Source organism: Sciurus vulgaris (genome assembly GCF_902686455.1).
Source record: "Sciurus vulgaris genome assembly, chromosome: 8".
NCBI lineage: Eukaryota > Metazoa > Chordata > Mammalia > Rodentia > Sciuridae > Sciurus > Sciurus vulgaris.
Window position 1 is genome coordinate 94615739 of NC_136468.1, and position 24671 is coordinate 94640409.

At 40.3% G+C, this 24671-nt stretch overlaps 1 protein-coding gene across 5 annotated transcripts in view; it reads left to right on the forward strand.

Annotated features, from left to right (window-relative positions):
• Positions 1–24671, forward strand: part of BMPER (BMP binding endothelial regulator) — a 245214-nt gene that overhangs the window by 150519 nt on the left and 70024 nt on the right. For 4 of the 5 annotated variants that reach the window (XM_079150871.1, XM_079150872.1, XM_079150873.1 and 1 more), the window contains exons 9-12: positions 805–945; positions 3165–3269; positions 7039–7084; positions 23050–23379. In XM_079150871.1, coding sequence (XP_079006997.1) covers positions 805–945; positions 3165–3269; positions 7039–7084; positions 23050–23379 — 622 coding nt within the window. The remainder of the gene's footprint in view (positions 1–804; positions 946–3164; positions 3270–7038; positions 7085–23049; positions 23380–24671) is intronic. The other variant, XM_079150875.1, reaches the window with a different exon arrangement.

Here is a 24671-nt window from a genome sequence, read left to right on the forward strand (position 1 = left end):
GAATGTCCTGTTGTTCAAACTAGAAATCAAAAAAGACATGTGGTTTGACAAAGAATTAATTTTTTCCAATTTACAAGTTGACTTCTAATAATTCCTATGGGCCATTTTACATTTAAAATGTATACTTAGCCTGAGAAGTAATGGGTAGAATAGCATTTTTATTTTTTTTAAGAAATCAAGCCATATTCTTTTTTAAGTTATAGATACAAGTCAGTCTCCTTCAGAGGCTAAATGGCCTGGTCAAGGTCATATTTTTTACAGTAGAGCTCTAGAACTCAGGTCCAGTTTTGGAATTGTTTATCCAGTTACTTTGTGAATATAGAACACATTTGAGCAATTTCAACTTAAGGTGGTATGTTAGCTCTTAATTTTTACTCTTTGATCAGAGATGTCTGTCTTTTTGCGCAATGCTAAAAGATGGTGTAAAATCCCAAGAAAGCTCTGTTAATGTAGAATGTGAAAGAGGAAGAAGGCAAGAAAGAGGAACCAGGCTGGCCTTTGGTGAACAGGGCTTTCTTGCCACATACTGGCTGGAGTGGATGAGTCTCTTGGGCACAAGGTGCAAACCACTGGAAGTTAGGAGCATGTGCTGAATGCTCCACTGCTTCCTCATAGTTCAGTCAAGATATTAATCAACAGGTAACATCTCGAAGTGAATGAAAGATGTATTGCAATACATTAAAAATGGTACCTACAGAAGAAGTTTTAGAGGAGTTAGTTGTGGGTTGTTAAAGGAAGGCCAAGTAGGGTGCTTGGTAGAGGTGAAAATTGTTTGTAATTTCTAGTTTGCTTTTGGGTCCCCAGGACTCTACCGTGGTATGTAAGAAGAAGTGCTCTCCCCCTGGTGACTGTGACAAAGCCAAGGAGGCCTGCTGTGAGGAATGCCTCCTACGAGTGCCCCCAGAAGATGTCAAAGTGTGCAAGTTTGGAAACAAGATTTTCCGGGTATGTCATGAGCCAACCTCATGGGAACTGTTGTACTATCTTGACTTTAAAAAACTTCAGACATCATGCAAATTAGATTATTCTATAATTTGTTTGTACATATACATACATCTGTGTATATATAATGCATTCATAGTATTGTATAAACACATACATTTTGAATCAAGGGTAAATAGAAGAAGAGGTGAAACTGTTCAAAAAATGTTTTCTTTTGGCTTTATTTTTACTGGAATATTTCAAACCGGTAGTGCATTATTGCCCTTCCAAGTGTGGTCAAACAGTGATTGGGGCTGAGCTGAACATGCCCCATGGATGGTGTGTTTGGGGAGTGCATGAATGTTTGGGAACATCTTATTCAGTTGGGTATATTCAAGGACCCTTGTCAAGATGATGACTCTTGTCCACACCCTGATGGATCTTCAGTTGGGTACTTTTAGAAATTTTTCAAAATGACTCTTACCTTTGTAAGAAGTTTCCTCATCTGCAGAAGGTTCAGGTGAGGATGTTCATGGTGCAGGTGACTAGCACTATAGTTGAGCAAAGGCCAGGGTCTGCCCCAGTTGAACTCAGAGGGTTGTCTGTTGGCCATTTGATACCACCTCAGGTATACTTGATGTTACTTTTTGATGGCCACAAGTGGAAAGCTGTGCAGTGACCTTCAGGATGCAGGTCATTGGTTTGGTTCCAAGTACATTTCCATCTCTCATCGAGTCTGTTTTCCTCAAGAATAGAAGGAATAGCTGTATTCAAAGATGTCACTTCATGATATTCATGAGAATTGAGACCCTCAGAGTCAAGTCATTTGTAGAAGCTCCTCAGGCATGTTGCCCTGACCCAGACTTCCTATTGCACTGACCTGGTTGGAGGGAGAGGTCTTAGTTCTCATGGAATCTGTAAGAAGACATGATGTGCCATGTCCAGCAAAGGGGGATGCATGTGTGTTGTATTTATACCAGACTTTCAGAACCACTCATTGTCCTCTTTGCATAGTCACCCTTGGTCTCTAGAGCACCAAGGTAAAATAGATTCACTGTTATGATGGTGTTTTGTGCAAAATTCTTTCAAGTCACCTTGTAAAGAGTTTCCTTGAAGTGATTGGGGCCTGAAATAATCTAAGGAGACACCAGGTTCTGGAAGTGTATACTCAGAGAATTGTTAGGTGCCCTCTAAGACAGAGTCAGTTAAGCCTTTTTTTTTTTTTTTTTAAATCTGAAAGGTACCAAAAGTTAGGCAGTCCTTAAGATAACTTCAAAAAATGAGGAAGAGGAAAAAGAAGAGGCAACACCAAAGATCTGAACTTTCTGGATCTACAAGTCCAGGAAGGAATCTTGATTTGTTTTTCCCCCAGTTAGGCCTAAGTCCGTTGTCTGTGTTATTTTTAACCCATAAGCATGGATGCACATATCTACCTGTTCTGCTCTGACTGGGCATCCAATGAGCTGAAGAAATTTCTCTAGTAGCTCCTTCTGTCTGAGCAAGTATCTAGTCCAGGAATGTCCCAAAGTGCTACCCTGCTTTTTGGTTGAAAAGCGCCAGCCAGGCAAGGTTAAGCTATTCTTGGATCTTGGAGTCTTTTGTCTGGGCTCTGCTTTTTCAAATGGCTCACGAATCAGGTATCTGCCTGGGCACTGGAGGTCCTTTGAATTACCTTCCATAGTTTTCATGTCCAGTGTGGTCTGGAACCATGGCACATTTGGGTATTAAAAAAACCCTCCCGACATCTCAGTTAACTGCTGGTGCCTGGGATAACTTACGCATTTTCAGTCCTATCAAAAAGAAGAAAATTTAGATTTTTAAAATCACATCATGTACAAAAATTTGTACTTTGTTGTTTCCTGGGTTAAAACTACAAAATGCATGAGGAACAAGTACCAGATACAAATATGACTTAGACATATCAGAGTTCTTTTTATATCCAGGAGGTCGTGTACACACACACGTGAGTCCTGAAGTCCTCCAGATCTTTACATTTTTTAAATTTACTTTAAAAAAAAAACTGTTCTTTTTAGTCATACATGACAGTAGGATGCATTTGACCCTAATGTTTATCTTAAATTGTTTAAATTAGACAGATACCACAGAGTCATTTTTGTCCAGGGCTGGCATCCCTGACTCAGGGTAAGACAGAGACATGCATGCCTGGATGGAGAAATCTTAGCCCATTGGCTCAGCTCCTGCAGCCTTTGGCTGATAATGAAATGCTGTGCTCTGTCCTGCAGGATGGAGAGATGTGGTCCTCTGTCAACTGCACCATCTGTGCTTGCATGAAAGGCAAGACAGAGTGCCGCAAGAAGCAGTGCATTCCCATCAGCAGCTGCCCACAGGTATGTTTGGAATGCAGGTTGGCTTTCTCTTTACTTTAGTGTCTTGGGAATTGCCCCGTGTGTGGCATGATCACATGCCATCTCCTGAACACCGAATCCAGCTCTCCCAACGTGTTCACATTCCCCAACAGTCAGATGCCACTTGCAAAGCCTCCTCTTTTTTTGCAGTCTCCACCCACAGTCCAGCCTTGCATGAAAATACCACTTGTCTGGCTCTTGCATTGGCTCTCCTACTTCTTTGTGACTTCTCCCATTTTTTTTTTTTTTTTAACTTCTACTCTGGTTGAATTGGTCCCCTTGGTTTCTTTTGCTGATTTTTCTGTTTAACATCATAACCATTTTTTGCCTTTTCCTCCCTTCTTTCCCTTTTCAAATCACAACTTTCTTCTCATAGTCAAATTAATATGTGGTTGTTTATAATACATTCCCCAAAGGGCTTCTCCTGCCTAGCCACAGCCCACACCCTGTTGCTGAAGCTGTCTCTCTCTAACCCTAACCCCCATCCTAGCCCCAGATGGAATAGCATCCTTATGGAAATATCTCTTTTCAAAAACCCATAGTCCAGTGTGTTGAATAAAGCAACCATTATCTTCTAAAGCTTGAGCTTCATTAAATTCACCTCAGCTACTTGAAACCTTTCAAGATTTTATGCATTGGGGAAAATGTCAAACCTATTCAATACCTTCCAGTGAATGAAAAAACCATATCCATATATTCAGGACATGTCCTCTCTTTTCTGTTATAGACAACTTTTAATTTTATTCACATCTGTTATTATTATAAACAAAAAGTTGCTGTTTTTACTTGAGTGCCAAATGAGGCACAAAAATACAACAGCTGTTGCCATTGCACAACTGAATAAAGGAGGGAGAGAAAAAGGGGAAAAAAAAAAAAAAACCTAATTAGTCTTGCTTTAAAAAGCCTTAGACATAAAATTGAAAACCTCCCATAAAAGAAAAAAAAAAAAAAGGAGAGAGAAAGAGAGATACAATAAGTAGACTTGAACATGGTCTGCTTATAAATATTCATTAGGAAAAATGGGATCACATCATTTATGCCAGTCCCTGGGGAACCCTCACTGCTAATGAACTCTTGCAGCACATGTTAGTAATAATGGGCTTCCTTATTGTACAAGACAAAAACAGGATGCTGTGCCAAGCTGGTGGCTCAAGTAACTGGCCTCAGCAGGCTGTGGTGGGGTTTCCAGCTTCGCTTGAGTTCTGCCACTTGTGTCAGGGTTGATGGTTTTCATTGTGCTCTTGAGCAGGGAGGTCAGCGCTCTTTATGTCACCAGCATCTCCTTAGCGGTCCTTCTTTGTGGACCACATTTAGGGCACATTCATCCCTCCCAGCAAAGCCCTTTCTCTAGCCCCACCCCCTCCATGTCCTCATTTGTGCCCCTGACCAGGCTCCCACCCCAGGGACCACCTTTCTGCTCCTGGGCAGCTTTCCAGCAGGTCCTCTGGTTCACACTTTCTCTTCTCAGAAGCCAGCATGAGTTCTTTAGAAGATAGCTTAGCTCTACCATGGAGATTCTTCAAAAAACTCTACATCGCCTAGGGAAATAAAAAAAAAAAAAAAAAAAATAGAAGCTCCTGTATTGCCTGCTCCATCCTTCTTGGCAACCACACATCTCTTTTTCCAGTATTATGTGCATCTTGTTGAAGAAGGATTTTATGGTTGAATTCCTTGTCTGGCCTTGCTGGCAACTCCCCTAGGGGCAAAGGAGTATCAAAGGCTATGAGGGTTTCAGTGGGGGCTAGATTGGAGGGTCACGACACTGCCATCTCAGCACCAATAATATGTACTGAGACCCACTCTGGTCACAGGGCTTGTCTGATACAACTCTTGAGACTGCTAGTCTGAGGTGGCAACTGGGACTAGACCATTCTCAAAGATGAGGCGACAATGTGTCCAGGTTTCACAGCTCATTCCATATAATCTGGGCTTTCAGATTTCATAGCTTTTACTTGACTCATTCCCCACTAATTTAGTGACATGACCAGGGCAACTTCAATTTTCTGAAGAAGAGAGATGGCAGGACCTGCCAAGATGCAGATGTTGGGAGTCGAGTCACATTTGGTTGGGGACTTGACTTGAAACAACTTTCCTCCATTGGGATCGAGCACCTGACTCCATCTTTTGGGGGACATCATTCTGTGAGCCTGGGATGACCTCATTTGGCTTTGTCTTCAACTGCTTTGGGTCATGAAAAATTAAAGAAGAACTTTATGCCAAACAGTGATAGATAACAGAACTCTGGACTGAAAATTTGTTGTGATACCCCTAAATCATGGGATGGTAGAATGGGGCTGAATTTGAAGTTTCATTCAAAGTAATCATAGTCTTTAATGTACCATTTTTAGGTCTAATTAGTGCAAAAACCAAAAATTAATAAGACCTGGTTTTAGTTTTTAATAAATTTAATAAAAATTTAAAATCAATGTAATTGTTTATTTTTAAAATACCTAAAGCTGCTCTTGATGGCCAGTACTGAATGAGCATTGTACGAGCTTTGTGTCCATATGAGGGGCCTTGGGCAACCTTTTTGTGACCTCTATTTCATTGGTTCCTTATAAATAGGGGATAAAGTCACCTGCGTTTGGAGTGGTGTTGTAAAGTTTAAATGAAATAAAGTATGAGGAATGTATAGCACTCTGTCCAGTATATAGCAGATACTTGATAAATGTTAAATCCTCTTAAATACTGAGAACTACAGAGGACAAATATCTGCAAGGGAAAGAACATGACGTTTAGGGTCACCCAAAATTAGACTTAATTTTGGATTCTACCACTCCTGTGTTGCATGACATCAATTTTTCATCTATGAAAGAGAAACACTCAGCTCACAACATTCTTGCACATCTTAATACTAATGATTATAAAAATCTCTAATATTCAGTAAACAGTGTGTTATAAGTATTATCTCCTTAAATCCTTATATCTAACCTGATGTTAGGTAACATAAGTAAAATATTTAGTATGGTATTGGTTACATCACAAATTCTCTCTAAATGTCAACCACTTCCACATTTCTTTTTCTCTGCGATTAACCACTGAGTAAGAGATAAGACAAAGCCATTCACTGATATGCGTCTTGAGAATATGTTTTCTCCTTTAAGTGTCATGCATTAAAAAAAATGAAAGGACATTCAATGTAAAATATTGCACTGTATTTCCAGAAAGATAATGGAAAATTAGTCAGCATTTCAGAACTCTCAGCTTCATTGACTTTGACTGCCTAACAATGACTTAAGATGGAAAGACAAAATCTGACTGAATTTGATCTATGGCCTATCCATATCCATAGGACCAATCCATTGTGAACTTGGATTAGTTATTGTTTGGGCTCCTCCACTAAGTGAAGACAGAAGGCCATGGATGGTGGGATGGGTTGACAGACAATTGCCATTTTGATGTGTATGCACTTGGTCCCCAGAGGGGTTTATGTGGATATCAGCGAAAAGGTTATCCAGACTGTCTCCATCTTCCCTCCATGTGAGAAAAATCACACCAGTGAGTCCTTCAAGTCTCATATTTCTTAGAGGATAAAAACAGAAAGGCTTCCTGAATGACTTTGCCGGGGCTTAAAATCTGATACTTGAAACTTCGTTTTTTTTACCAGCATCACCATCTGGGTATCCAGTTCAAATACAGCTTGGACTGATTTCATTGGTTTATCTGGTATTAGATTTAAAATAGAGATTTGTCCTCAGCAGACCCTGTCTCTTAGCACTGACCTCTTGTTTGTTTTTTTTTTTCTGATTAGGGTAAAATTCTCAACAGAAAAGGATGCTGTCCTATTTGCACTGAAAGTAAGTTCATTCCTTTAAAAATGTGCTATTGATATTTGTTTGATGTTTTATGATACAACAAGAAAAAAAAAGTTGTGTGAATTTTCTGCACATTTTAATTCTGTAGGTAGAGAATGGGATTATCCCCTCTCCCTACAGACACTTTAAATCAATTGTAATACTCTCATAGAAGCACGATGGAGGCAAATGTGGATATTTCCATCAGAATTTGTTGCTATGAGAAATCAAGAAGATAAATGATCTGATGAGGTTTTAAAAAACACCAGAGAACTTAATGCACATTTTAACTGCTAATAGCATTTGCAGCCACAGCGGCTAAGATAATGATATCCAGTAAAACCAAACATACATAATCTAGGAAGGATTTTCCTTCTCTCAGGGTAAAACCAAACAGCTGCACTTGCTCCTCCCTCACCCCACCCCCACCTCTTCACCATTTCACCTGGCTACACCCACAGTTGCTGTTGGCAAAGAGATCACAAGAGGTCATCAGGCTGACAATGGGTTTGCAGTTCTGTTAGTTTTAACTGAGTTCTTGTATGTTCTATCTAAACATGGACTATTCCTAAAGCTGCTAGAGACGGCACTACTAATCACAGGGACAGAGCTTAGCAACAGGTGTCATCTTGGCCCCACATGTAGACATATGCCTACATCTATTAGCAAATTGCCATTTTAGTCCTCCTCAAATTCATGTGATTTTGAGATAGCTTTTGGAAATATTTCATCGAAAGAGGGGATTAGTGATGACTTGTCAAATTAGTTCTGATATATGTATAAGCAAGATTAGCAAAGCCAGAAAATCTATTAGAAAGTATTTAATGAGCCGGTTAGACTTAGAGAAGTGAACTTTCATGGCAGTTGAACCCGGTTTTCACATGGAAATGGGTTTATTTCTTCCATTTATCTAAATATCAGTGCTTATATTGCTAAGAGTAAATTTTTTTTTTTTTTGGGGGGGGTTGGTTAGTGCTTTGGACAATAGGCAGCATCTTCTATATATATATAGAACTGCATACATTAATTTTATATATGATTTTCATTTATTATATATCTACTATGTATATTACTATTTTTAGAGATAGAGAGCTATAAAACAATTATATGCTGGATTAAAGTGCTGCTTAAATTAACATAAAATAAATTATAGATTTAATAAAAGAGCCTCCCTTTGAAGATAATGAAGTACATAAAATCACTTAAAGGAGGCCAATGAAGTATGACTTTATAGAATTCAGAAATTAATGCAGGAAGAATAATTCACTATGATTAACACATCAGTTGATTTGAAAGCATGTGTATAAACTATTGATTTAATCCCCCCCCCCCCACCAGACCCTCTGAGGAAACTGCTTACACAAGGCTCATGGGCTGCCTTTAGCTTAATTCTTTCTGGATGAGCAGTCTCAAGGCTACTTGATGAAGATTTCCTCTGTATTCATGCTCATAGTTGGTTTGCATTTCCCTATGAAGTGTCTCCTAGTTGAAGCAGAGAGATATCATTGGGACTCCTACTATTTTCTAATTCACCTTTTCAGTGTTCCTGAGCACCATCATGTTACACCTGCAATCATGTGGCTCTCAGGCAGGATTGCTGCTTATCAGCTCTACAAGAACACATGGTGACCTTGTATAGAAATAGCCCAAATCAGGCTAGGGATATAGCTCAGTGGGTAGAGTGCTTGCCTTGCAAGCCCAAGACCCTGGGTTCAATCCCCAGCACTACAAAAAAAAAAAAAATAGTCCAAATCTTGAATTTTCCAACTTTATGTTGCAAGGATCACTAACTATTGAGATAGCTGAGAGCAAGCTGAGTTTCATTATTATTCTACCCATTATGAACTGACTTTCTCATATCTAGAAGACTGGTGACTTAGAAAAAAGAAAAGAAGAAGAGAAATTGGGCCTGATAAAATAGAATGGAGTCTGTAACCTGTTATATGGAATCGTGTGTGGTGTGACACATGTAAATGAGCCCATACCTTCCATCACTGAGAGAGGCAACTGGAAAGGGAGAAAGCCACCCAGCTGGAGGGTACTGGGAGGCCACTGACTGCACCTGCATCTAGCAGGCCAGAGCTGGAAGAGCCCAGGCATGCAGTTCTCTGTCCAAATCTAAATTATATCATCAGATGGCTATTTCTCAATTTCCTTTGGTGTTCTTTCCATCTGTTTACTCTCTCTTGCTCTCCAGCAGTTCTTCCATCATTGCTGTAAAACACATTCTATTTGGCGAGGCTCATTTGTTCAGATTCAGTTAAGAGATGGGATGGCTTCCAGTTTTTTAAGCAATGCCCAGCTTTTCCTAACACATTCAGGTAGCCTTAGTCTGCTGTCCTTTAAATATGGGTTAAAGACCTCCTACTTTGAAATTCCTTTATCATTATATTCAGGATCCGGAATAAACCTATGGACTAATTTTTTTTCTTCTCTGTCAATTGTGGAATCTCTTCTGAGATATGTATTTCTACAGTAGAGAAATCAAGGCTGAAACTACAAACTAAGGCCAATGTTTTCTTTAACCAGGATAATGATTTATATTTCATTAAAACACAAATTCTCTCTCACATGCACATGTATACACACACACACACACACACACACACACACCCTTCTTTAGGTTTTCAATCTCGATCTTATTCTCTAGGATTTCAATCTTGGTCTTATTGCCAGTTTGGCCAGTTAATTCTTTGGTGTGGGACTGTCCTGTGTATTACAGGACATTTAGCCACATCTCTTAACTCTACCAACTACATGCCAGTAGAAACCACCTCCCTGAGTTTGTAACAATTCAAAATGTCTTCTTGGGGCAAAAGTGTCCTGGTTGAGAACCACAGACACTCCAAACAGTGGAAAATGGCCTGGGCGAATATAAAAATAACCACCCCTGAGGTTAGTGGCAAAGATTTACTCTCTATACTTGTTGATTAGATACAGCAGGAGAGCAAAGTTTCCCTTTTCTGATGCAAAAATTGAAAGACCAGCCAGGTGCAGAGGTGCACACCTGTGATCTCAGTGACTTGGGAAACTGAAGAAGGAGGACCACAAGTTCAAAGCCAGCCTGGGCAACTTAGCAAGGCCCTAAGAACTTAGTGAGACCCTGTCTTAAAAGTTAAAAAAAAAAAAAAAATTTAAAAGGGGCTGGGGATGTGGCTCAGTGGTAAAGTGCCCCTGGGTTCAATCCCCAGTGCCAAAAACCAAACCAATTTATGTTTACAGTCACCCAACCAAAACAATAACAAAAAATGAAGACCAAAAGCCTCTGGGTTATCTCTATTTTTTTTTTTTTTTGTATTTTAATTTCCTAGCCCTAAGAACAGCTCTAAAGACATAATTTAACTTGAGTGATTAAAAATTGCTGTCTTTGCTTTCGTGACTAGGAAGCTAGAGACAAATGTGCAGCCCACGGAATGGCATGCAGATTTTGAATAATAAGCTTACTTCTGACTTCATCATGTTTATCCACTTTTAAGAGTTTTGAATTATTAGTAAATATGCTTCTGTATGTCTTTAATCCTTTTTTTTTTGAGAGGAGGCAATAATCTATACATACACACAAAACTGAAATAGATTGGTTACAGAGCTCAAATACTCTAGAATTTATTTTGATAATCTTTAGTAGTTAAATCAGTGTTGCATCATTTCTAGGAGAGGTGGCATTGCACTGTGTGTTTCTACACTCCCACAGAATTTATTTCTGCCTGGGTTCTTCTTAGTCTTGGGAGTGTTTGGGGGCCCTGTCAGATCTTTGAAAGAAGTAGCAAAGAAGAAACTTGAAGTAAATGGGTAACACATTTCAATAGGTCCCTCTCTGTAATAGTCAGTGCTGATGGTAATTTGCAATTCTGTGGGTGGGGAGCAATAAGGGAGGCACAAAGTTGTGGTATTCCCCATAGTAGGGCAGTCTTTGTAGGATTGATGTGAAGGGTCAATGAGGATTTTCTCAACATTAATGGGAAAAATCCTTTTAAAATCAGACCCAAAGAAACTACAGAAAACATTGCTGCCTTTAATAACTTGGGGTCTACTCTTTCTTCCTTTCCAACAGAAAAGAATTAAAATTTGCTTTGGATGATTTATTTAAAATAAAATATGTGAAGTGAGCTAAACAAACTTTATAAAGCTTTCGGCAAGTGCAGTTTCTGCCAAGGTATGAGGCTATCGCCTGAAGCAACTTGGCTTTGCCTTGACTGAGTGTTATGTGACCATGAGTGAGGTGCCAGGAGGGCCACTTTGTGTGTTAGTATAACTTTTGGTTTATGGAAATGTTATTTTATTGTGTGTTAGCAAATACTAGGTGGAATCTTGACCTAACCACCCCACAAAGACCTGAATCTGATATGTTCTTTGCTGGCATAATGTCTGTTTTCAGACTTTGAAATAATACTTAGGGTCAAAGTTTTCACTGATAAGAGAGTTGTGTGTGTGTGTGTGTGTGTGTGTGTGTATGTGTGTGTGTGTAAAGAGGGAGAGAGAAAAACAGAGAGAGAGAGAGAGAAAGAGAGAGGGGGGGATATTTGATTGATTATATGAGAGAATTTAATCTCTTAATCATTTATAAGACCAGAGGCAACCAAAGGCAGCCCAGAAGTAGACGACCACCCCCGGGTCTCTCAGATTGCTTCAGCTGTACCTGGAGCTACCTAAAACCAAAGTTCACAGATTACATAACACTGAGGCTGGTAGGGTATGCTGAGCACAGATGTGCATTTAATTGAAATAACCTCAACTGCATATCCCACAAGTAACAGGAAATATCAAATTTCAGCAACTTAGGGTGCAAGGAGTCTCACAGTTGCCAGGTGACTTTTTAAACCCCCCAAGGGTTAGTTTCCAGCTGTGTGCAACTTGGTGTGTCTGTGAGAGCTCTCTGGCAAGGACCCCATGCCTGCTGCCTGCACCATGGCAGAGGTGGAATTCGCCCCAGCTAGTTTTGGCAGGTCTCACTTCAGTCCCCAGGATGCCTACAGGTATCCTCAATTAAATAGGGTAGATGTAGGAGGGGGAATAGAACAACAATTTCATTTATTTCCCTGGAAAAAAGCATAATTAAACAATGACCTTGGGGCCTATTTTATGAGAAACCTCCACTGACAGAAGTTCTGCAAATTAGTGATTCTGTGTTTGAGCAAGGTTTCTGGCCTCAGAGTCTGTGAGCAACTCCAGGTCCCTTAGCCCCGAGAGTCTGTCCTTAACTCAGGAAAGCAAGGAAATTTGAAACCAGAGCTCAAGATGCTTGTAGAATAAGAATTTGTGGTGTTGACTTTAGCCCTGCCAAGGAGGTGTTAAGCTAAGTGGCCACTGAAGTTTCTGCTTGTGCATCTGGAGTTGGGTTTGATTCTGCTCCTGAGGCCAGCAGCAGACAGAGGTGGCAAATGAAACCCAACCGTGCCACACGCAGTCACTGGGAGATCCCACACTAGGAGAAACAACATCGAAGTGTATAAGGAAATCAGTTTGTTTTCTCAATTATGTACTGTCCTGCTCTAAAGGAGATTTTTTCCTTCAGATTTTCTTGCTGTAAATGGGGGCAGGGTTGAAGGTGGAGACTGATAACTTCGGTGGATCATCTTTTATCCACCACCTGGTATCAGCTTCTTCAGGGTGCACTAGATAGTACCACTTACAGAGTTATTAGCACTTTGTAGAATTGTAGGCAGTTTACTTGTACTGGTAGGAGTTAGTACTTGACAAGTACTCAGTAAGTTAGTATTCCGTTAGAATATTTGTCAGCGTTTCAGTGAAGGGAACAAAATACCTGACAAGAACAATTCAGAGAAGGAAAAGTTTATTTTGGGCTCATGGCTTCAAAGGTTTAGTCCATGGTGGGTCAATTCCACTGCTCTGGGCCTGAGGTGAAGCAGAACATCATGGTGGAAGGGCATGGTAGAGGAAACCCACACTGCTCATGGCAGCCAGGAAACAGAGAGAACAGGTGAAAAGGGGTTGCAGAAGATGAACCCTTCTAGGGCCCATCCCCAGTGACCCACATTCTCCAGCCACATCCTCGCCCCTGCTTAGTTATCCCCTAGTTAGTCCATTCAAACTAGGGTGAACTGATGAGGTTTATAGCTATCACAATCCAAACATTTCACTCTGAATATTCTTGCATTAACACAGGAGCATTTGGGGGGACCCCTCATAGCCAAACCATCACAATTAGTTAACAATGACTATCATCATCATTACCATCATCATCATCATCATCTAATAACAATGACAGCAATGATTGCAGCAACAGTAACAGCAGCAGTAATTTATTTAGCATCTGCTACATATCTAAATAAACATTGCGTGGGTTTTCCCATTTGATCTCATTTGAATCTCAGAGCCATCTCAAAGCTGTGCTATCTCCATTTTTTTTTTTTTTTTTTTTTTACAAATGAAGGATCTGAGAGTCAGAGAAATTAAACACATGAGGTCAGTTAACACCTTGTTCTTTGAGACTCCAAAACTCAAACTTTTAAGCACTTTTCTGTGTTCTCTCTTGACTGTATTTTTTCTCATTTGGGAGAAAATATACATGAGTTTTTTCCAATTTCCATCTTTTATACAGGAGGAGAGTCTTCTCTTTGAGGGCAGTTGTATTTGCTCACCTTTTAAAACATTCGCATTTATGAAGTTACTTCAGTCTCTGGAGTTAGGAAACTTATGTTCTCCCCTATACGGAGAGTATGGAGAAACGACTCATTGGCTGCACTATTTCTCTCTGCTATGAAATTCCTATTAGGCATGCTTTCATTCTTTCTCCTACCACTGTCTGTTTCTCGGTGAGCACCCTCCACCCTCAAACACTGTTCCCCTCCTCTGCTTTGCCCTTCAGATCTGTCTTCAGTACATGCATCTCTTCTTCTTTAATTGCCTTTCATCTTGTGCAAATGTCCAGTTCCACCTTCCCAGTCTCTCTTCCATAGTTCTTTTCTCCTTGTAAGTTTGAAATTCATTCAAACTTAGAGGTCTTTAATATTTATCTCTTCTTAATAAGATGCTAATATAGTAGCTCTCAGCTTCTAATCTTTTGGAGGAACACATTCTTCTTGAAAAGTACTGCATTTGAATTTTATTACAGTTGCTACCTTTGAGTCACCAAAGTCTGAGTTGGAATTTGGATGGAGGGGTTAATGGCTGTTTCCAACCCCTATTTATTGACTGAATTCTGGCATCCACAGTATCCCAGCTGCACAGGTTTTGAGCCTTAATGTTATTTCTCATTCTTCTGGCATTTCTTTCCCATGTTGGTAATCAGTCATCAAGTCTAGTTGGTTGTCTCTTTCTGTTGTTTTTTTAATAAATAATTTCTTTCTCATTCCCACGACAGCCAGACCCTCATCCTATTGCCTGCAACTCACCCTGTCTACTCTCCTTCAGTTCCTTTTGCATCCCACTGTCAGAACCAAAACTTGACTTTCACGCGAGCCTACCCCATCTTCCTTCACTGTTGCAGTTTCCTGAGGTTTGCTTTATAAAACACTGGAGCTGAGGGATAGTTATGAGTAATATCTTCAAAACAAGGTCCTATGATTAAATACATTAGGGAAATGCTGGGTCAAGTAAACTTAAATACGTTTCCTTGCTGCAGAATCCTCAGGAACCTTTCGATGCCAATGGGCATGATAAACTTTCAGGAGTGTGATGGAGTAGAAAGTGCCTCCCAAACTAATTTGAGCGGCAGAACTTTTAAAAGTTCTACTTATTTTGGCAGTGCCACGGGCAGGATTGATGTTTCATAGGAAACACATTAAGAAATGGTGGTTCTTTAGAATATATTTAAACTTCTCAGGTTGGCAGTAAATCTCAGGCCAACTTATTTAGACAGCAGGAGAGTGCCTCACATCTCCTGAAGCAACTCCCCACTCCGGTCAGATTGGTCTCCAGCTCCTCCTATACTACTTCCTTTTTATGTCTGTGACTTACTGTCATTCTTTTGGTGTGGAAGGCTAACTCCATTCTAGCTCCTAATTGACACTTCATATGTCTTTATAGACTAATTCAACTTACATTGTATTTTCAACATATCTACACCTTATGAGTCTGTTATAGTCTTATTCAACCTTACTTAAGTCGGCCATAGATATCTATTCACTGGATTCACAAAGCATTTAAAATGTATTTATACTAATAAAACTAATAATGATGACTCTGAGCTTCTACCTGCAAGATAGTTGTCCTTAGATACATGTTATCCATGAACAAACTGAGGTATGTAGGAAGTCAGTACATGATTTAACAGTAAAAGGCAAGACCAGTATTCAAATGCAAGACTGTCTTCAAAACAATATGCTCGGGCTGGGGAGATAGCTCAGTTGGTAGAGTGCTTGCCTTGCAAGCACAAGGCCCTGGGTTCCATCCCCAGCACCGCAAAAATCAAAACAAAACGACAACAACAACAAAACAATATGCTCAATGTTGGCAGTGCTGAAAGGGGGCTTTAATTCTGTAAACCAGGTTAACTTAGAGATGTGAAATCCAAATCTTTAGCTCAGGTACAGAGCTTTCTTAAATAAAAAGTTCTGGTGCAAAGAGAAAGAGATTTTAAGCTAAGCATGGTGGCACATACCCATAATCCCCAGTAACTCAGGAACCTGAGTCAGAAGGATCATAAATTTGAGGCTAGTCTTGGCAACTTGGATCTTGTCTCAAAATAAAAAATGAAAGGGGCTGGGGATGTAGCTTAGTGGTAAGCTTCCCTGGGTTAAATCCCCAGTACTGGGGGGAAAAAAAAGAGGAAATATTTAAGGTCAGAACTTGAATGGTGGGGGTGGAAAAATGCATCTTCAAGAACAAGTTTATATTAATACTTGATAAGTTTTTAGCATTCTGGAAGGTGCTCTTGGGGGACATGGATAAAAGGCTAAAACTGACCCTGACCTCAGGACTTGTAGTTGGGAAGAAGAGATAGGAGCACCATATAATAGTGTATAATTAGCTACTAGATAGATATTCTTAATCAGAAAATCATGGACTTCCCAGGGACCACTGATCAGCTTGGGATGGTATGTCTATAAATCTCTTCACTTGAGAGGATGCACTCATGTTCATTTGGAGGAAAGCGTGTCTAAACATTTCTTCAGATTCTCAAAGAACTCTGTGACTTCCAACTTGTTAACAACAACAGTTGCAGAAGATGCCGGGGCATAGGCTGTGTAGAAGCATCAAGTCACAGTGGGGAAGGTACTGCCTTGGCCCACAGAGACTGGGTCAGACTCTGTCTTTACTGCTATTTGCTGAGTGATAATGGGCCATAAAGCACCCCTCCTAAACTTATGGCTAAGAAATTAGGGTAATAATATATAGTGTGCAGAGATAGAGTGAGGACGAAAGGAGGTACTGAAAATACAGAATATGGTACCTGGCATAGACCAGTTGCTTTATACTAGATGTTGTAGCTATTGCTAAGTGTATTAGTTCCCAATGGCTGCTATAACAAATTACCACAAACTTAATGGCTGAAACAACACACATTTATTATCTTACGTGTCCTGGAGGTCAGAAGTCAGAAAGGGTCTCAAAAACTAAAATCAAGGTGTTTGGCAGGACTGTATGCCTGCCTTTTTTATTGGCTGCCCACTTTCCTTGGCTCCTAACCCCATCCTCTATCATCAAATCTGGCAATGGCCAATGGAAATAATTTTTTTACCATATCACTGTGACACTCATGTTCCTGTCTTCCTTTTTCTCTAAGGACCCTTGTGATTACTTTCATCACTCTCAGATCATCTGGGATAAGCTCCCTGTCTAAAGGTCAGCTGATGAGCAACCTTGATTCCATCTTCAGACTTCATTCTCTCTTGTCATTTACATAACATATCCAATGGTTCTGAGCATTAGGATGTGGATGTCTTTGGGGGACCATTATTCTGCCTATCAGACTTGCCATTTTATGAATTAGAAATAAGTTTCCTTCTTTTTATGCTTCTAATTTAGTTTTTTGATTCTTAAAATACTTTTTAGTGGGGTAGGTTTTCTCTATTCAGCAAGAAAAAAAAAAAAATTAGTCTTTCAGGAAGGGGCAAGATATTGCTGCCTGAGTGAGGATTTGAGTTCATGGATTTGAATTTCTTAGTGCACTCTCTTGGCACCAGATGTAGCTCACCTATAATATTTCCCACTTTTCATATTTTTTCTAATAATCTCTTTGTTCTGAAAGCATTCATGAATTATTCAATTAATTGATTAAGCAAATTTCTGCTGGTTACCTTAGATGTGTGTATTTATTAAAATTCAGTGTAGGCAATTTATTTTTTTCACCAAAATGTACTATTAAGTTAATTAATGCATTCTTTCAACAGATATTTATTGAGACCTGATATGTAGTACAACAGGCATTGCTGTAATGCAAAGATGGTACCATTTATTACATGTGTATATTTAGAGCCTCCTATGTGGCAGTGAGCTGGGTCCTGAGAAGTAAAATTTACATGGAAGGAGTTCAAAGTCTACCTTAGGAGTTAAGTATACATTATAACTATCAGCAAGAATAGAAAGTGATCTATCAGAGACAGATGATGGATTTGGTGACTTCATTTTGGATCCCCAAATGGAAAAACATAGTGTGACTTCGAATACCCTATTTGAAATTAAGACCATCCCAGAATATCTCAGCTATGTGATCGGTTTTGCTTCTGGAATTTAGAGGAAGGAGGTGACATTGACCAAGGCATCAGGGATGTTGCTACGGGGGGTCTGGCACTGGAGGTGAGGGCTGAAGAGTGTGTGTGTGTGTGTGAACTGTGAGGCAGTGTTAGGTGGGCATGGCCCCCTGTGGTGCTGAGGTGAGAGATGGGAGGCACCGGGCTCCACTGGGGAGGCTGTGACACTCCAGGCTTTGGATCTGGATTTATTTTACATTAGACCTTTGAAGTTAGGGATTGTTTCCTTTGTTTGCTCTTTTGTTTAAAGCTGGTGAGCATATGGGGTCATGGAAATATGTGATAACAAATTTATATATTAAATGAAATACCTATGTAACTTTTTAAAGAATCAGCATTTTATATGCAGATCAGTTACTGTTTCTGGCAGATTATGAATGAGTGGAAAGAAAACCACTATCCCTCTCCCTGATTCCAGCCCCCAAACACATAGTAAATTAGATGAACCTGAGAGGGGTGGAGCAAGCCTGTAAACTCAGAGGCTCAGGAGGCTGAGGCAAAAGGATCCCAAGTTCAAAACCAGCCTCAGCAATGGTGAGGTGCTAAGCAACTCAGTGAGACCCTGTCTCTAAGTAAAATACAAAATAGGGCAGGGGATGTGACTCAGTGGTCGAGTGCCCCTGAGTTCAATCCTGGTACTTCTTTTTCCCCTCAAATTAGATGAAGTTCTGAATTTAAGAAGCTAAGAGCGTAAGTCTTATAGGCATCCAGGTGGCAGGTGAGGGAGCATCTCTTGGACTTCCAGCACCTTGAGAGCCAGCAGCTGTTGGTGACACCCCATGCGGGGCCAGAGCTCCTGCATGGAGAGCTTCAGGTCCTGCTGGGTCACACCACAGCCTCTTTGTACTTAAGTCCCCATCACCAGTCAGGGAAAAACTCAACAAGGAGAAGAAGGGTCCATGTCACAGGCAGTGTCCCTGGTCCCAGACTTCCCTGCTTCCTAACCTGGACTTGGAATTGCAACGACTCTTGCCCTTCTGGGGTTCCCAGGAATTCTGCACAGCACAGTGACCCAATCATCAGGCGACCAGTTCCCTGTCTCCCTGCAATTTGTGCTGAGCCTATTTCATAGGCTTCCTCATGGAAGTGTACTGATATATGTAGTGGCATGGTACAGGGGCTGGAGAGACTGTTCTACCTGCAGAAGTAGTGGACTGAGGGTGGAAGTTTCCATCTGTGTTTCCAAAGCCAAATACATTTGAATGACTGGAAATCTAATGACATGTTAAGTGAAAAATAGGAAATAAAATCTTAGGTACAGGATGTTCTTAAATATGTTAAAACACACATGCACAATTGTAAATAGTGTTGTTTTTTGGTGGCTGAAACATGAATGATATTTTTTCCCTTCCTTAGGCTTTTCTGTTTCTCTTTTGTTGTGTTTGGGAACTACAGTCTACTCAGTTTCTCTTATTCTTTATAACATAGGGTTGTATTATTTCCCCTTAATTTTCTCTGATGGATATTTTGAGAGTAATCACTGCTCTCAGAGGAAAGGCATTTCATTAGAATAAATACATCCACAGTAGAAACAAATATACCTGATACAGTTGGGAGAAAAGAATCGGAACTATTTTGTGGAGGCAGCAATCTTATTAAAGTATAAAACATCAAAGTGATATATCTTGATCCAGGAGTTTTAACTTTTTAAAGTCAATATTCTTATTCCAAAAGTATACATAGTCATTGTAAGCAATGAAATGTGTAAATAATAGTGTAAATACACATAAACATAAAAGAGGAAAAGAAACCCAACATCATTCCATTACTAAGAAAAAAATAAACACATTCTTAGTATTTGGAATTCTACACTTCCAATCTTTATTTCCCCTATACCTGTGTGTTTATATACAGACAAACCAAACCAAACCAAATATGTTGAAAACAAACCACAAAAATGAGAGCTAATGATCTGCCTTCAGGACTCTGAAGTAGTGACACAGGGGAAACTAGTGTTTTTCTCCCCATCCTCTGACTTAGGCACATTCAAACAAGGCAAGTTTGAGGATGGTCTATTTAAGCCGCTTTTCTCTTTCTCCCCCTAACTATTGGCCAAGCTTTCCAGAAGAGTGTGACTGGACATCTGGACACGTTGGACTGTGGCTCATTTCATTGGGTCTGCTGGAAAAAAATATGAGAATACACTGTTCATTTTTATCCCCTAAGTGTTCTCTGGCCCTTTTCCTTTCCAGTGAGGCAGATTTCTGTAATCCTGAGATTCTCACTTTCGGATGTTCTCCAGCACACGTGTTTGCCGCTCCTGCAGGATCTGGCATGGGGACCTTGAGGTGCCAGGAAAAGAGTCCAAAGTTTCAAAATTATTTTAGCTCATGATACAAATGTCCCCAAATGCAACACATAATTCTCAAGCATCCTCATAGTCATGAAATTTTGTTGGCCTCTTCTGTATTGCTGTTACGCACAAAAATCACTCAGATTTCTAAACCTTTCTCTTCCACAAGAAGGGGCTCTTGAAAAATCTCTGTCCTAAAATTCACAGACGATTTCCCTCATCCAGGGTCTCCCTGGACACCCCATTGCCTCTTGCTCAGCTAGGAGCATGCTCAGGCTTCTCCAGGGTAACTTAGGACAATAAAGTTTCTTTTGCTTCTTTGAGGATTTGCTTTGTTACATAATTGGTCTTCTCTACATTAGTAGATACATTAGTAGAGTCTACAGTTTGACTTCTAACAACAAAACAAAACAAGAAAACCACATGGAAGAAAGAAAAAAACAAGTGTCAATCATGGTTTTGCTATGCAGAAATAGCCACTATTTGTGATTTGGGTGTGTGAATATATTTACTTGAAGATAGTTATTTCCCCAAATACACTGGGTGCTGTGCAATAAGTCTGTAATCCTTGCTACCTGTGAGGCTGAGGCAGGAAGATTGAGAATTCAAGGCCAGTCTTTGCAACACAGCAAGACCCTTGTCTAAAAAAAAAAATCACAGAACACAATAGCATAGACTTTTTTATTGCCTATTTTCCACTTAACATGCCATTGTGCTGTAAGCATTTCCTCAGTCATGAACATGATTCACAAACTTTTTCATAGTTCATTTTATGGACATACTACAAAGTGCTTAGCCCTTTGATTAATGTTAGGAGACAATCTAAATATAAAGATTTGGATGATGTGTCCATCATCAGTAGGCACGTAGAAGAGTGCTAGGGTATGCGGTGATTTCTTGGCAAATGTTTTTATTAAAGATAATTTTGATGTAGTTGCAGTCAGGACATCAAGAGAAGTGGTGGGTTGTCCCTGGTGCAGTGGGGAGGCCATCGCAGTAGGACGTAGGCAGCAGCTGTGGGCATTCCCTGTCTGCTCACAACAGGGAGGAAACCCTTAGGAGTGTAATTTCAGCCCCTTCAGCAGGTGATGCTTTGGCTTTTCCAAGCTGAGGTCCATCTGTTAACAAGCTCGGAAGCCTTGGTTGGTTCTGGGCTCTCTTGCTGAGCAGGTAGAGTTAAGAATCAGAAACAACCCTTCTCTTGAATTTGGTGATCAGGTTAAGGCACAGTCCTTTTGTGGCTCATAGCAGCATTAAACTGGAACTGTCATTCTCCTGATGTCACTTGGGATGTTTCAAAGAACCACCTTGCCCAACCCCCAAAGGTAACATTTTCATGCCAGGGAGAGTTTCTTTTTATTCAATGTGAGGGAGATGTGTGATAGGACAATTCCAGAAGTAGTCCCACTGAGAAGGGACTGGAAAATGCACCATGCAGAGGTTAGGTGGGAGATACTGGTAGGAGACATATAGAAGTAGGAAGGTAGGGGCCCCATACAATGTGAAGCAACAAGCAGGGTAAAATCGGGGCTGCAGAAAAAAAAAATGGCCAAGAGAAAACTAAGGAAAGATCAGAATTAGAGGTTGAATTCAAATGTGACTGCTGAACCCACCAGCTTCTACCCTTCTTCTCTGGGTAGTGCCTTCTATATATTCATCAGCATATTTGTTAATTGAAACGCTGCTACCTACCCCAAACTATCTCTTTCCTTTTAGAATCTCCATCAAATATTGACAAGGAACACTAATTAGGACAAATAATTCAGCAAATTCCAAATACATGTGATTTGTATGGAGTCACCTGAAATTAACATCTGAAATGACATAACGTATCATAACATAAAACATTACTCTCCAAACACCTTAGAAATTAAAAGCAAATGTTTTCATTGGATCCCATTGGTCCTATCAGACCAGTTGGCATATGTGTCCTCTGTCTGGGCTTAGTCCTTCCCTTAGATATTTAGGGCAGTTGTTTATAGGACATTCTCATATTCCTGACCTGGTGTTTTATTCTGGTTATTATTCTTGACCTGATTATTATTTGGATGTTGACTGGAAATTGCTCTTTTTATTATAGTTCTTTCATCATTTGGACTAATTTCTCTAAATAAATTCCTCATTTCCTGATTGTTCATGCCTCCTTGGAAACAGATAAAATATATTTACACAGAGAACAAACTAATGCCAAGTTCTGTTTTAAAATTGGGACAATATTTAATTTTCTGTTATATAACCTTTGAGATGCCCCAAAGTGCAAAACTTTACCTTGGTCCCATAAATATTTGAATTAAAGATATTTTATTTAAATATTTATTATCATTCATTGGAATTTCTTAAATGTACTAAATGATGAGCTCTGTGATTTATTTTTATCCAACTTTAGATTTTTGTATTTTATGAAAATATAGGAAACTTATATTTCTAGAAAACTTACAAAGACAATATATAAATATTGATCAGTAACTTGTTTCCTGAGACTCAGGGATCTGTTTGGCAAGTTTGTTTATTTGTTCTTAGCAAATACATGAGAGTTGAATACCATAATTATCTTTAGAACTATGGGTAACATTTAGAATACCATGCTGCTGAATTTTTTGAGTTGGTTAAACGGAACTAATACTAATGTTTTACTAGTATCATTTACGTGGTTGCCATTTTTTAGTTAGGTGCTTAATTTGACCTTGTTTATGTCAGTTTGAGGTAAGGCTAGCTCTTAATGGCCTGAGTTTAGTTTCCTTATCCACAGAAGCACATGGAGGTTACAAATAGAGATGCCTTAAAATTTCAGAGATGTTATAAATAACTTTTAGATATAAAAGCACTAGAAGTCATATACAAGTTGAACTTTTTAAAACAGCCCATTTTTTAAAAAAAAAAAAAGGTTGATTTCCCTTAGCACATCTCTGTTATGCCCTCCCTTTCCGGGCAGATGTCCCTTCCAGGTTTACTGCAGGAACCCCTGATTTCTCTGAATCCTTCGCTTGGTTGTGACCCTGCTTTTATCTCTCACTCATCCGCAGAGCCTGGCGTTTGCACGGTATTCGGAGATCCCCACTACAACACTTTTGACGGACGGACATTTAACTTTCAGGGGACGTGTCAGTACGTTTTGACGAAAGACTGCTCCTCCCCTGCCTCGCCCTTTCAGGTGCTGGTGAAGAACGATGCCCGCAGGACCCGCTCCTTCTCCTGGACGAAGTCGGTGGAGCTGGTGCTGGGCGAGAGCACCATCAGCCTTCAGCAGCACCTCACCGTGCGCTGGAACGGCTCGCGCATTGCGCTCCCCTGCCACGCACCCCACTTCCACATCGACCTGGACGGCTACCTCTTGAAAGTGACCACCAGAGCAGGTGGGGCTTCTTTGGCCTCCCTCTTCCTTACCTTACCACCGCCATCAGCAGCAGCCCCTGGTTAGATCGCTCCTCCTCCAGGAGGGGAACCCAGAGGCAGAAAAGCATTCTGACCTCACCTGCCTCCTCCCTGCCCGCGGGGAAGGCGCATCCCCAAGACGCCATGGAATGACAAGGGATGTTTGTACCACGTGGATCCTTGCAGTCGGACACCGGTCTAACAATCTTCTGACATCCAGAACCTTTCCCTCCTCATTCTAAAAATAGCAGTTGTACTCATCAAATAACCTCTCTCAAGTGTTGTTGCTATTTTAGGCCATTGATGTCCAGCTTGGAATTGTCAGCCTCTCTCTCAACTCAGTGGGTTCTGTATAACAGTTTCACATCTGTGAGAAAGAAGGTTTCCTTGTTAGCTGCTGTCCAAGAAATAGGGCGGGAATCCTCAAAAGTAAACAGCTTAGTGTCAGTGGTGTTTAAAAGAAACATAAATGTCCACATCAGAAGAGCTTGTTCTTGCAGGTTTTTGCTATGCACACAGGGTGCAGGGTGCCTTCATCCCACTGGGTCCTCCTTTAAGGAAAAGGAGGCTGCCACATGTGAGTGTTTAGATGGCAGTGAGGCAGGATGACAGGAACCCCATACAAACAGCAGTCCCATCCCCTGGGGAAGGATACTCAACAAGTTGATGGCCAGAACTATTATCTTCTGTTAGAGAATATTTAGGAGGCTTACTTGGAAAGTGCATCCTCAGCTGGGCCTTGGGTATGTGAAGCTGGTGATTGAGATTCTCTCTCAGCATCCCATCGCTTTATGCCCACTGGTTTGCATTTCCACTCCATGAACAGATCCATTCCCACTAGGCCAAGCTGTTCGTGGCTGCTAGTGGTCTGTGAGGCTCAAATCTTTGTCTGGTAGGTGCTACCTAAGAAAAACATTTTAGAAGAGGAATTAGGTTCCTGATTTTCAACCCCAGAGAATGAATTCAGCTCGTTTGCACATTTCACGACTTTGTGAATGGTTCCCACCTTTGGTTAACACATGTTGTTGGTTAGTTGGATGTTACACTGGTATTCTCCTGTGTACTCTTATTTCTTTAAGCATACTTTAAGGAGATCAGTGTACTTTTGCTTTTTCATTGGTGAGAATTTGACAGCATAAAGGCATCAACTGAGTGAGTTCCAATATTTTTAGATAACACAGATTCAAAAGGGAACCATTTGATAGAACAGGCACTTTTGAAGTTCCATAGAGACTATTTCTGCTGTACCTTCAGGATCCTGGTAATTGTTTCA